General features: G+C 25.2%; 2 protein-coding genes across 3 annotated transcripts in view; one reads left to right on the top strand and one right to left on the bottom strand.

Annotated features, from left to right (window-relative positions):
* The first annotated feature begins 1,765 nt into the window (after positions 1 to 1,765).
* Positions 1,766 to 5,768, top strand: LOC129615454 (carcinine transporter). Its single transcript, XM_055530675.1, has 9 exons — positions 1,766 to 1,958; positions 2,047 to 2,271; positions 2,924 to 3,100; positions 3,634 to 3,892; positions 3,970 to 4,336; positions 4,479 to 4,700; positions 4,766 to 4,985; positions 5,045 to 5,220; positions 5,273 to 5,768. Exons 1-9 carry the CDS (start codon positions 1,911 to 1,913, stop codon positions 5,517 to 5,519), a joined length of 1,941 nt encoding a protein of 646 aa, XP_055386650.1. The 5' UTR covers positions 1,766 to 1,910; the 3' UTR covers positions 5,520 to 5,768.
* Positions 5,769 to 5,919: 151 nt separating this feature from the next.
* Positions 5,920 to 14,594, bottom strand: part of LOC129615452 (NPC intracellular cholesterol transporter 1) — a 29,632-nt gene continuing 20,957 nt past the window's right edge. The window contains exons 2-16 of one of the 2 annotated variants that reach the window (XM_055530671.1): positions 13,984 to 14,163; positions 13,777 to 13,921; positions 13,632 to 13,705; positions 13,333 to 13,557; positions 13,053 to 13,248; positions 11,650 to 11,772; positions 10,620 to 10,796; positions 10,385 to 10,536; positions 10,155 to 10,281; positions 9,920 to 10,089; positions 8,467 to 9,862; positions 7,542 to 8,378; positions 7,444 to 7,479; positions 7,240 to 7,316; positions 5,920 to 7,151 (exon numbers count right to left, since the gene is read on the bottom strand). In XM_055530671.1, the coding sequence (XP_055386646.1) occupies positions 7,146 to 7,151; positions 7,240 to 7,316; positions 7,444 to 7,479; positions 7,542 to 8,378; positions 8,467 to 9,862; positions 9,920 to 10,089; positions 10,155 to 10,281; positions 10,385 to 10,536; positions 10,620 to 10,796; positions 11,650 to 11,772; positions 13,053 to 13,248; positions 13,333 to 13,557; positions 13,632 to 13,705; positions 13,777 to 13,921; positions 13,984 to 14,163 (3,921 nt within the window). In that variant the 3' untranslated portion in view covers positions 5,920 to 7,145. The remainder of the gene's footprint in view (positions 7,152 to 7,239; positions 7,317 to 7,443; positions 7,480 to 7,541; positions 8,379 to 8,466; positions 9,863 to 9,919; positions 10,090 to 10,154; positions 10,282 to 10,384; positions 10,537 to 10,619; positions 10,797 to 11,649; positions 11,773 to 13,052; positions 13,249 to 13,332; positions 13,558 to 13,631; positions 13,706 to 13,776; positions 13,922 to 13,983; positions 14,164 to 14,594) is intronic. The other variant, XM_055530672.1, reaches the window with a different exon arrangement.

The raw sequence follows: 14,594 nt of genomic DNA, 5'->3' as shown, positions 1-14,594 counted from the left end.
ACCCAAATTGTACATGTAGTAGTTATACAAATCCATGCATAAAAATGAAAGTTATTTTTAATAAAATATCGTCAATAGAAATGACAATAATGATATTTTATGTTATTATAGGCTTTCTCATAAATGCAGTATATCGCAATAAATCGAGTAAACTTCATTATATTTGTTTTCATAAACAAATAAACAAATATTTCTAATTGAGTTTGTTCATAATTAATGTTAAATTAGTATGAGTTAGCATAGTTAAACAATATGAACTATTTTAATTTTATAATAATTAAAAATACATATGTATACATTACATATTCATCATGTTATATTTCTGCAGTATTGCGTTTCACAGTTATTCTTTTGCAAGAATACGTTTATGAAAATCTCTATTGTTTTTTAATTTAAATATTTTATAAAATAATTTTGAATATATAAAATAAATTTTGATAGGTACTTACAATGATTACAATATTAGAGACCCCTACATAATATTTGAAATTTGGCCAGTGAAAAGAAATTTTTCGTTATAACAGAAAAATATTATTATATTAGTACTATTAGGATCATAACTTGAAGATTTTCCAAAATAACAACGACCATTATTGATTGTTAATCAAATTATCGAGCAAGATATAATCATTTTTTCATAAAAACGAGTCGAATAAGTTAAATGGGCCACATTATTCGTATGTCAAATGATACTATATTGAAAAGAATGCATCGCGAGCAAGGCGTAGAAGCAAGAAGAAAACCGAAAACCAGACGGTTGTGATGGATGAAATTATAACACGTTGGCTCAGGAATGCAAAGAATGGAATAGAATAGGCGAGGAATTTATTTCGACATAAATAATGTTTTTTCTGTCATGTTTTGCTAAAAGAACTACTACCTAAGTACCAAAAAAAAAAAATTACATAAAGTACAATTGTAAAAAACATGATTTTTTACACATTGCAACTTCATTATTTTAAATTTTGAGCTTTATCTTTCAAATTAATCTGTAATTCAAAGTTATACGGACGAAAATTTTATATATAGATAATTTATTTTTTTTTTTTAAATACTCTTATTAAAAAGATATACATATTTAACTATTATTTCTACGGGAAAGAAAAGTTTATTTAAAATACATACATAAATACTATTTTTTTATTCGTATATAAAGACTTGCATTTGTATACGTGTTTCAAAACGCAGTTACCATTTGTTACCAATCAAAGAAGGACGTAATGAAGTGTCAAAACAAAATTTGTTTTTTACTTTACTTGTCATCCGCATATTAATATGTATTTGCTTTAATTTGTAATTTCTCGATAAATTAAAATCAGCATTATTCAAAAACAAAAATATATCAAAAAAGATTCTCAAAAGATTGTTTTAAAAATCTTTGATTATTGTCAAAAATTGAGTATACATATACGCAGATGGCTATATGAATGAGAGTAAGATGAAAATAATTTGGATTACAGTCCGATTATTGTGATTGCAAATATTTTTAGGAGATGGAAATTTGAGTTAACTCTTTTATCTATATTTTATCAAAGTTTTGTTTTTTTTTTTAAATTTAATAAAGCTTAGCATTGAGAACGTTTCAAAATTGTCTGTTTTAATATTAATTTTTTTTATTATTAAAGTTTTTCAATCATTTTTCCTTTTTTTTTTCGTTAAAACTGCGCATACGTTTTTTTTTCTTTTCCGTTTTACTTATTTGTGGACAATTTCTTTTTTAAATAATTTCACATTTATTTTTTTCCATTGCATTTCAAAATATTCATTTCAAAAGTCTACAGTTTTTAGTATGGCTTCTTTAGTAAAATAAAATATCTTCGAATAAATTAAACGCACCCCGGCAGTATTTTACTTTAATTATTTTCTTTTTTTTTTTGTATATTTTATAAAATTATTAATAAAAATTAATTATGGATACTTTTGAAGATGTTTCAGATACTAATGAAGAAAAAGATGATGTAAATATTTAATAAAATTAAAATTAAAAAGTCATAGAAGGCTTTAAATAAAATCTATTTTTTAATTTGATGTTCCATATATGTATAGGAACCATTTGATCTTGATGAAATTTTACCATCAATTGGTGAATTTGGAAAATATCAAAAACTTTTAGTATTTGGAATATGTTTACCAGCATGTATTCCTTGTGGATTTTGTGCTTTTAATCAATTATTTATGGCTGATGTACCTGATGACTATTGGTGTAGAGTTCCAGATCTTTTTAGCTATTCAGTTGAAGAAAAATTAAATTGGTCTATTCCAATTATAATTGTAAGTTATAAATTGAATTATATATATATACATATATATGTATATAATATATTTCTTGACCTTACTTTAATCTTATATTTAAATGTTTTGCATAATGATAAATTTACATTTACGTTGCAAAAAGTTTTCGTTATGGTGCAATTAAATTTTTTTTTTAAGAAATGAGCAGGAAATAATGTATAAAAATAATATATGTATGTATGGTTGTATGCTTCTACATATAAGAAATCAAATCAATAAAATTGATGATACATAATATTACATTTTTTCGAACATGTTCAATTAAATCGAATATTTAAATTAATTTCAATGTATAAGGAATTAATAAATATATATGTATATAACAAAATAAAGTATTATGTAAAATTTTTATAAAGCTTTCATAAAAATAAAGAAACTTTGAGGCACTTTCAAGTGCGACTAAATTTCTGCGAAAAATTTTAAAAATTTCTAAAATAAATTTTTAAAACTAAATGACTTAAAAATTTAAGCAGGTATAAAATAATATTTCTATAAATATTTATACCTGCAGTAATATTGGCTGAAAAGTTATTAAGTTATGTTTTCAAAGTTCAAAACAATTAAATAGCAAATGCATTGAATAGAAATGAAGTTTTTTTCAAAACATTAATTAAATTTATGATATTTAAAGGATGACAATGGTGATTCGGTTCATTCGAAATGTTATCGATATGCTGTCAATTGGAGAGAAATTATACGAAATAATGATATGAGTACATTTTCTCCAAATTCATCGTGGCCAACAGAATATTGTCGTGATGGTTGGGAGTTTGATACTACAACAGTATATTCATCGATAGTTATTGATGTATGCCTATAATCAATAATTTTAATATTTTAACATCAATATTGAAGTATTGCTAAATTTTAAAGTAATAACATTTTTATAAATTGAATATTTAATTATTATTATTATAAATATATTTAGTTTCATTGGAATTAATTATATTATATACTGAATCAATTATTTTCATGTGTATATCCATCCATAAAATTTGATTCATATTTTGTGAGTTGTCTGAAATATAATTTCCATTTGGAACATCTTCGTGCTTTGCAGTTTTAAAATCAGGTATATTCAGTAAAACAAATATAACGTATGTAATTTTATTTGGTTTTACTTTTAAATTCGATGATTCTTATAGGAAATATTTTGAACATTATAGTTTAAATTTCAAAATATTATTTGCTAAAAATAATAAATATTCGCATTAAAATAATTTTAGATTTAATTGTATGTAATTATGAATTTTGTTGCTGAAGAAATGTTTAATTAAAATTGTGTTATGAATGAAAATACACATTTATTATATTATTAATAAAATTTGAAAATTTTTTAAGTATAATTTAGTATGTGATGATGATATATTACCAACGGTTGGATTAGCTGCATTAAATACTGGTGGTCCTATTGGTGTATTTTTATTTGGACTGTTAAATGATAGACATGGTCGTAGACTTGCCTATTTTTTATGTTTGGCAACACTTTTACTTGGTAGTTTTATTACTGCGGCTAGTCCAGATTTTTGGACATGGGCATTTAGTCGAGTTATTGTTGGTTTAACAATACCAGCTGTTTATCAAATACCGTTTATTATTGGTATAATATCAACTTACATTTAAAAAAGAAATTTATGTGAAAATTGTTAATTTTTTTTTTTAATTTACCTTTTTTAGCTTTGGAACTTGTTGGTCCTAATTACAGGTCATTCGTAACTGTAATGACATGTACATTTTATTGTGTTGGAATTATATTATTATCAGGAGTAACATACATTGTTCGTGATTGGGTAGACCTTTGCTTATATACTTCAGTACCATTTCTTACTTATTTCCTATACATATTTGTGATGCCTGAGTCGCCAAGATGGCTTTTAATGAAAGGAAAACTAGAACAAGCTTTAAAAGTTCTTGAAACAATGGCAAGAGTTAATGGAAAACAATTTCCAGTGACTTTTAAAGAAAAACTAGAGGCAAGAGTTTTACTCAATAGAACACAAAAAAAGAAGAAACCGAAAAATGTTGGAGTATTTGATTTATGCAGGCAAGTTTTTTATAATATATATTTTAACACTGATTATAAATATATAAATAAATTCGACATTTATTGTACATATATAATGTAATAGTATTTACATATTAAATATTCGAATTTTGGATTGCCTTTTTACTAAATTTTATTTTAGAACTCCTAATATGCGATTAAAAACTATCTTAATTACTTTGAGTTGGTTTGCTAATGAAACTGTATACTTAGGATTAAGTTATTATGGGCCAGCACTTGGAAGTAATCAATATTTTAGTTTCTTTTTATCAGCTGCTGTTGAAATACCAAGTTATTTATGTTGTTGGTTTGTAATGGATCGTTGTGGTAGGAAATGGCCGTTATCTTTGTCTATGATTCTAGGGTATATGAGATTTTGTATTAAATATTTAATTAAAAAAAGTAAATTAATATTTTATTATTTTTTAGTGGTATTAGTTGCGTATTTACTGTACTCTTGCCAGATGATGCAGTCAACGAGACTTTAATACTATATTTAATCTCTAAAGCATTATTATCAGCATCATTTTTGATTATATATCCATTCGCGGGGGAACTGTATCCTACAGAAGTCAGAGGCATTGGTATAGGTATATCAAGTTACATTGGTGGATTAGGATTAATAGTTATTCCATTCATAACGTATTTAGTAAATATTTTTTTAATTTAATTTTTAATGATCTTATTGATGAGCAAACAAAATTCTAGGGAAAAGAGAATTTGAGACTTCCATTAGTTATCATGGGTTGTGTATCAGTATTAGGTGGTTTAACTGGCTTAAGATTACCAGAAACATTGAATGCCAAATTACCTCAAACCCTAGAAGATGGAGAAATATTTGGAGCTGATTGGAAATTCGAAGATTGCTTTAAATGTGCTCCAAAGTAGAGCACTAAATAAATAAGTTTTTACTTTTATTAATAATTAAATTTTCAGGCGGTCGGAATCTTTTAATTCCACAACTTATGAAAATCTTGATAGTTTGGATGGTAGTGGTACTGATTTTATTACAGAATTTAATAAAGGAATTGAACAACCGCTAAATGAGCCTCCAGTTACAGAAAATACTGCCTTTGCTTCTCGACCTCGAAGAACTTCAATGAAACGTTTAGTAAGACAGCAAAGTATAATGGATACGCAAAAAACTCAAGATGGAACAATGCAATTAACATATTGGTTTTAACCAGTATTTAATGTTATATACAAATAATGTATATCTTTGTTTTATACTTTAGTTTGTGAAAAATTTTTTCAATTATCATTCGTAAAATTTTGTTTCTCAGAATTTTAAATTTTATAATTTATTATTGAGTTATTGTATGTGAAAAACCAGTTGTTAATTTTATGTTTTGTAAAAATTACCAATGCGCAATTATATTGTATAATATGTTTATTTACTGTGACTTTAGAATGTTAAAATAAATGGGGAGAATAAAAAAAATATAGAATTATTTCTTCGTAAAGTTCCACATGTATTAAATTCCAATTCAAATTACATAATTGTTCTAAGCAATACTCAAAAAAACAAATTTCAATGATATCAAAAATGCAATCAGTTGCTGAAAGTAAGTTCTTATAATTTAAGCAGTTATTACCACAATCCACTACACTAAGGCAAAGAAGTTCAATTTACTTTTAATTACTAGTTTCTTGAAGCGAAATTCACACATGAACATATTTTATATACTTAATTATAATTTTTATTATTGACGAAAAATAAAACTATTTTATATATAGAGTAATTATATTTATTTATTCACATTTGAAATTTTTTTTTATAAATGTTATAGTAAAGTTTTAAAAGGCCTCATCCATGTCCAAGTTAAAGTAGTCTTGAACATATAATCGATCATTTCTTTATTTTGTTTTTTTAATTTATACTTTTTTTAAATACCTTTTTTGATTTAAAGTAATTTACAATAATACATTTAAGGTTAAACATCATTTTCAAGAAAAATATATAACAATTTATTTTTTCCATACAATCATTTTAAAAATTGCATAAAAAAATTTGTTTTAAATTAAAAATAGCATTTTTTTTTTCTTTAAATTTAATATCTTAAGTGTTTTTTAGTTTTAATTTGTTTTTCTTTTACTAAAAACATATTTTCTATATCTACATATAATTTTATATTTAATTTATTATTAAACTAAGCTAATCTATATGCTTTTTTTGTTTTAACCTTTCCTTTTTAAATTTCATTTTGTGTGAGAAACTGTTTTTTTATATAATATATTATTTACTATTGTTAATATACAAACCTATATTTAATTAGAATTTCTTATAATTTTTCTTTATCTTCAAGAAATATAATTACATTTATTTTTAAAATCTAAATTTATATTTATAAATATGTATCTACATATATGAAAATTATTCATAATTTTTCTTTTTATTTGTATTATATAACTAGTAATTACTTAAGTATATAGGATGTATTATTTTCTAACACATTAAATTTTTTTTTTTTCCTTTTTTCTTTTTATTTTATTTAAATAAACAATTTTCACATGTACATTTATAAAAATTCTTATAACTATTGGTATGATACTATCTTCATTTTATTAAAGATAAAAAGCAAAATAACTCAGAAGCTAACTTAAAAATTATTCACATTCATAAATATTTCAATTCCGACACCAGTTTTTAGCTTTTCTTTTACGAAAAATTAAAATACAATTTTACAATTTAAACTTTAGTAGGATACATATGACGTATAAAATTCCTACATAGTTGATAATTGGTTCTTTTGTTATGTTCTATTTCATCATGGATAACATCCGTCGGCTTTTTATTACATGGTAGACATCACGACTAATATAGAAAAAAAATATTCATAAAATGTAAGATAAAATTAGTTAAAAACAATAAAAAAAAAAATCCGAAATAAAAAAACACTTACCGTTGAAACAGAAGTTTCTCTCATTTCTAATTCTCGTCGATGAGCTCTTGCAAGTTTAGCTTTATTAACTGGTGCACCTATAAATTACCAAAAACATAAAAAAATGTTTAAAATTTTCTTTCTTAAATCTGTTTTAATATTATCTATTTTTTAACACGTTAGCTTAGTATTAGTGATTACTAACATGAATTTTTATTTACTTACCTATATAGCTTAATAAAACTGGTAAGAATATTAAGCCTAAAATATTAAAATAATATTATTAATAATATTGCGTGATATGTAAATTTTGAATATCTTACCGTGAGCTGCACCAAATAGAACTATTCCAAGGTACATTCTAAAATAAAATACTTGGAAGATTTGACTCTTTGCGAATGCAAGTACTAAGATTCCACCGAATTTCGTTAATGTTATACCAGAAAATATAGAACTACCCATTTTTGCAAGTGAATCTTCAGCTCTTTTTATTCTTGAAGTTTCCATAGAAACTCCAAAACTATGAACCAAGTGACTGCAAAATTCAACTGATATACCCACAGCCATTACAAGATTAACCAATGATACAGCATTCAAAGATATATTCCAATAATACATTAAACCACCTAAATTTATTACAATCATGGTAATAGTAATAACAACAACCAATGATGAATGTATATCAAATCCCATCAATATAAATGTAACAATAAATATTGCTAATACGGAAATTCCCATGCTTTGTAACGTATCTGGCCACATCGTTAAATATTGTTCGTAAAATACATAAAATACTGAATATGGAAATACTTCAATTTGTTGGACTGTTTGTGGATCAACTCCCTTTTTCAATAAATTAGTTTGAATAGTATGTGTAATATTTGAACTAATTTTTCTTGCTGACCTTAATGCCTCATAATAGTCAGATGATGTTTTTAATATCGTATGGTATGACATAAAGTAGGATGATTTCACTATAGACAACCTCGTATTCGGATCTTCTTTGAATTTAACACCAGTGGCATAAGATGGATGACCACCTTTTGCGCAACGTTCATCTGGATTGTCGAGTAAAAAGTATGGAATATACTTTTCAAACTCGGTTGCAATAGGTCTATTCATTTCATTCTTCTTAATATTACAAGGTTCACAGGCGCTATCTGAAATTTATTGTTAATGTTAAATTTAATGTTTTTAATTAAAATAGAATTCAAAACTTTCATTAAGAAAATTAGTATTTAAACTTACTTGTATGGGGACAAAAGCTATCGTTACTTTTAAAATATCTGCAACAGGATTTGGCAGCACTCCAATCGTAATAATCGTCAATCCAACTAGATGCTGGCCGTGCTATATAAGAAACATTTGGCCTCTTGCTAGCGACATACACTTGCGAAAGTAAGCTGTCAATATTACAATATTGCCCACTGCAAACCATATTTGCATGTTCTGTATTTGAAAAATTTAGTCCGGCTTTTAATACAAAATACATCGGAGGACCGATACTTAAATATTCTTGCAAAGCTTTGAAATATGTTAAAACAAAGCTATCCTCAGGCATTGAAAGTTCTTGATTTAGTCCAATATCAATTTTAGGAGCTATCGCTATACTTGAACATAGCCAGCCGAAGAATATTATCATAACAGCAGCCCGAGTAAATTTCTTCATTAAGAAAGGCACATATATAGATTTGAAAAATTTGAATAGTAAACCTTCACTTTGAATCCCAGTATCCACTTTCTTTCCTTGAATAAAACAACAAACATCATAACGATTTTCATATTGACGCTTTGTATCCAACGTCAATAAACTAACAAAACACGTTATTTGTAACAAAAAGTCTATTAATAACGCCATACCAGCATATAAAGCAAATGCTTTCACTGCTGGCATATCTGACAAGCTACCCAAGAAAAAACAACAACTTTCGCTAACTGATGTTAATAACATGGAGGGCCCAACTCTACCTAATATCCTTCCAATGTGTTCTTCATGCGATTCGTTAGGCTTTCTAACATCTCTCTGATAAGTTTGTACCAAAATAAAAATATTATCAACACCTACAGCCAATACAAGAAACGGTATAACTTCCACTATAATTAACGTCGCTGGTACGCCTGCGTAACCAAATATACCAACCGATGATATTACTGATGTCAAAACAATAACAACCCCACCAACACCCAATGTAATTTTACTATCTATAAATATTCTACTTCGATGTTCAACATGTCCAAGAGATATAGCTATATATGCAAACATTATTAAATACGAAACTAGAATTGTTGATACGTCTGATTGCGATTCTCTATTTAATTCATCTTCAATGGATCGTTCTGATGTGAATGCAATGTTCATGTTTGCACTTTTGTTATGTTTTATATAATCTTCCATGAATTCCACATATTTACTTTCCCACTCTAAAGCGCTCCCTATCTCATTTTTGTCATGATGATTATTAACCAAGAATGTCAATATAACAGCTGTTGCTTTCTTATAATCAGTTGTGCCAGAAAGTTGTTCCCCTTTTTCTAGAAAACCTCCTAAAGCTATAGCTGGATCTATGGGCCCGCCGTACGCACCCAAACAATCGGGGTTGTAAGCATTTCCAAAGCACTTATTAAGTGTGTCTAAGTAATTCACCTAAAAAATGTTTTTAATTTTACATCAATACTTTTAATCACGTTAAAATTTTGTTACTTGAAATCCATTCTCATCATCAGTGTAATTAAAATTGTCCAAATCATCTTGAAAATAGCCCCAAATTGATTGAATAACACAATTTTCCGGTGCTACTGGATCCGTAAATGGGGATATTAAAGGAGCGTAACATATTTTTTCAATTGTATTACCAGTGTCGGCCCCGATTTCTATAAATATATATTAATACAATTTAAATTTGAAAATATAAACAAATTTTGATTTTTAATCTTACTCATTATAGACTGTTGCAGGTCATAAACTTGTAATAAGAAATTTTTATCAAATACCGGCCCGAAAGTTAGAGCTCCATTAGAAGTGTTGTGAGTTATAATTGGTAAATCAACTGCGTTTATTATTATCTATATAAAGGGTTGCAAATAAGAAGATATAAAGAATGATATAAAGGGTTGCAAATAAGATATATTGAATAAATTATTAAATTTATCTTTAAGAGATATTCACCTGCTCTACTCTGAAGAACGGACTAAACTTTGTGTCAAAGTATTCTCTTTCAGTTCTCGATCTAGATGACGGTGATGCCCAAAGTTCTACTGGATCTGTTGTTATTTTCAAATATTTTATACCCGTACTAAATATAATGACAATAATAGCTCCTAAAATTAAAAAAATTTATATTTTTAAGCAATTATCTAAAAAATATGTGAAATTAGAAATATTTATGAAAACCAAAACTAACCAGCTAATAATGTTGATTTTGGGAATGTTGCAAAGAATGTTCCCCATTTTTCGAAAAAACTTTCTAAAAAACTTTCTGTATTAGCACCTAATTTTTCAAAATAACCAAGCTCTTCAACATCAATTCCATCAATGGTGTCCATTTGAACATCATTAGTACGTGAATCGGCCGAAATGTCTAAAACAAAATTATTTTTATTTTTCAATTATTTTTTTTTCAGCAATATATTTTCTTAAGATAGTTATTTTTTTGCCTTTTATTTAAGGCCTTTTGTGAGTATTTATATTTTGATAAAGATAAAAAAGAAAAAATTAAATTACAAATAAAAAATAAAAAACACCATCTCAACACAAAAATAAAACGTGTGTTTTTGTCTAGTTTTACAACCGTAGTTTTAGTAGCTACTTAAATTTAATTTTTATTTAAAAAGTCTGCAATTCATTTTGTATGAAAGTTGTGCTTTTGATACACGAATATGAAAAAAAAAAACATTATCCACAGCAATTGCAAGTCGAAGTTTATAAGGAGAATTATTAATATACTTTTTTTGATTTGAGTTTACGAACATTTTCAATTATATCGTAAAAAATTATACTTATAGTCTTTGAAAAAAACTTGAACTAAAAAATAATATCAGCACTGTTGACATTAATATATATATATATATGTATATATAATAGCACATTATTGTCATATTAAAATTTAATATTTAAATTATCTAATCAAAATGTTTATCAAGAAGTTATTTAATAAATAAAAATTAATTAAAATCAAATATGATTCTGAATCAAATTATTAATGTAATTTAGAGTCGAAATTAGTTTATAAAGTATTTACATGTAAATACTGTAGAAATAAACGCATGCATAATTATTAAATATTTTGTTTTAAAATTTAAATATTTTATAGTTAGTTTATTCTACATTAATGATATAACCAATCTATTAGATGTTAAATTAAATATTAAATATTATGAACAACTAATGTTTAAAATGTAATCAATTATTTGTTTTTGTTTTCTTAAACGTACTGGCTCTATTCGCTTGTAAAGGTGAATCTTCCTGTTCTGCATCAATTTCAAAACTTCTATTAGCTGTTAAACGGCGACTAACCCTTCCTTGTAGATGATTTTCATCAAAATCGTTAATAAGCGCTATAACCAAAATATGAAATGAAAAAATTAAATTTACCAAACCGTTATTAATTTTGGATAAAATGGGAAACGTTAAAAAAATAAATTAATTTTTTCCTATTTTAAATATGAATTTAAAATCAAAGATGCGTAATGTAACAAAATAGTCTTAAAAATAATAGAATTTTTATACAATTTGGACAGAAATAAACATTATATAAAAATGATTAACATAAAATATGAGAGATATTTAAACATTGACTAAAAAGTAAAATTCCTTAAAGTTTTTCGTTTACAGCACATGAAGGCAACCAACTATATAGTCCATAAAATTTTTATTTCATTTTAACTACTATAACTGCAACATTATTTTTTGAAATTATTTTCCATTATTGTGCAGAAGTTTCAATTTTAAAAATCGAAATTTATTTTTTTAAATATATTATATAAAATACTAGCAAATTATATTAAATGCACAGAACTTAAATTTAAGCAATTTAATATTTTTATTACAAATTTCAATTAGAATATGAACAAAAAATTTCCCATACTTTAGTTATAAATTTCAGTTTAATGAAGCGAAATTCTTTTGTTTTTTTACTATATACAGCAATATTTTACAAAACAGTCCTTTGCCACACCTATAGATCATTTTGAAATTTACCAAACATATCAAAAAATAACACATTGATTTCTTAAAGCAATCTAAATTTATATGAAGTTTTGAAAATTAAAATATATAAATATTTTTGAAAGTAAATCTCTATATTAAACATAACAAATTGTAAGTTTCCAACATATAAAAAATTTTGTTTCCATATTATCAAACATAAACAAAAATGTAATTTTATATTTTCCAGTATTAAAAAATTCCAATCAAATCACATATTTATCTGTACAAAATTGGAATTACAAATAATGTTCAAAAATGAAGTGTGAAAAAAACATGCAAAAAAATTTACTGAAACCATTCAATATTAATAAAATAGAAATTAAACCTTTTATTCCCCTATATCACATAACAGAATAGTATATTTTAAACCATCATAAGTTATCAATTAATAAAACAAAATTGCATTTATGTATAATAAATATTGCAATAAATAATATACAAATAATCATAACAGAAATTGTACGACAACAACTGTACACAAGGCACTTATGTATAATATGTATAATAAGGACAAAAAAATAATTAACGTAATGAAAACAAATTTATGATAAGTGAATACAACAGTAAAGAAATATGAGAACTAAGAAAAAAATTAACTTATTAATGAAAAAATTATTTTTTTACTTACCGCTGTCTTCAGGCTTTGATGGGAACAAACAAACACCCATTAAAAATAGAAGTGTGCCAATTAAGAATACTACAACCATGATTAGTGTATACGTATCGAATCCAGCGAACCTAAATGGTTCTGGTTTGGGTGGTTCAGGTGGTGGTTTTGGACATGATTCTTCACAATCTATACAAGCACAGGCTTGTTTCTTAATCTAAAAATGGTTGGAAAAGTTTATATACGGATTTCTTTTTAAATCTAAATATTTTTAATTACAAGCATACTATTGTTTACTTACATTTAATGCTTTATTACATGGTACTGTTGGAGGATCATGTGGAATAATAGTTTTATCATCTGTACTATTTGGAGCGTGTGCTATATAGTTAATTTGAAATGGTACAAATGGATTTAAATCAGTATCCCCCATAAAGTGAAACCATTTTGTTGGACTACAACGGGAGGCACCATAATCACCACACATAATATCCAAGGCTAATTTTCCAGTTGATGGTGATGTTACCTATTAGATAAGATTTTTATCATATTATAGTGATTTTATTTTATAAATTACATATAATTTTTTATTATTCTTACCCTTGAACATGAATAATATGTTCTTTCTAAGTATCTTGTTGTTAAATGAACATTTACTTCTTCAATAGTAGTATCTAAAAAAGAGAAATATATATTAGTTTTATATGTAAATTATGGATTCAATAATAAATTAATCAATACTAACTCTTTGTTTTAACAACTTCCATGAATTGTGATTGAGTTGGAATGCATGTGAAATCACATATGTGTCTCACTAAATTTCCGATACAAGAAGGACATCGTTCCAAAAAATTTCCTGCTAAATCAACATTGTCATTTAAAATATGTATCTGTTAAAATAATAATGTTTAGTAAATAAATTTTATTAGTTATTAAATTAAAAAGTCATTACTTGTTCAGTATCACAACAAACTTTTGTAGGACCATTTTTATTAATTAGATGAGGACATCTTTCTTGTAAAAGTTTTACTCCAGCTTCTGGTAATGCCTTAGCAGTTCCATTATACTCACAATATTGCTTTTTCCCTCCACTATCATTACAAACACCAAACCATATACAATGACCTTCATTCTGAAATTAAATACAAAATAGTATATTAAATTACTGTATTAGATTTGATTTTTTGTTTTTTATTTTGAATATATTTATTTTACTTCATTTAAAACGTACGACATTCAAATTTATGTTTAGAAAAGTTATATAAGATATGTTTATTGTGTTATAAGTAGATATAGAGATTAACATTTTAAACCTTTGTTTTGTAATTTAGCTACACAGTTTGAATCGAATGAACTAACGCCCTAACAAACATTACTCAAACAATATTACAAAATTCTAATTGGTTACCTAATTAATATAAAAATTATTCGAAGACACACGATAAATACTCGGAAAATGTATTTCAATACTAATTTTACCTAAAATTTCTATTTCATTATGGCATTAAACCATTGCAAATTTAATTTTTCTATATTGTTTACTTAAGTTTACCGAAAATTAAA

The sequence above is a fragment of the Condylostylus longicornis genome, unplaced genomic scaffold (genome assembly GCF_029603195.1).
Source record: "Condylostylus longicornis isolate FDR11 unplaced genomic scaffold, ASM2960319v2 ptg000135l, whole genome shotgun sequence".
NCBI classification, from domain to species: Eukaryota; Metazoa; Arthropoda; class Insecta; order Diptera; family Dolichopodidae; genus Condylostylus; species Condylostylus longicornis.
The sequence above is the reverse complement of the archived record's forward strand: the minus strand, read 5'-3'. Positions and strand labels throughout refer to the sequence as shown.

Coding starts and splice junctions, on each gene's coding strand:
- LOC129615454 (XM_055530675.1), top strand. CDS start 1,911: ATGGATACTTTTGAAGATGTTTCAGATACTAATGAAGAAAAAGATGAT. Junction 3,893..3,969: donor TCAAATACCGTTTATTATTG/GTATAATATCAA, acceptor TACCTTTTTTAG/CTTTGGAACTTGTTGGTCCT. Junction 4,337..4,478: donor GGAGTATTTGATTTATGCAG/GCAAGTTTTTTA, acceptor ATTTTATTTTAG/AACTCCTAATATGCGATTAA.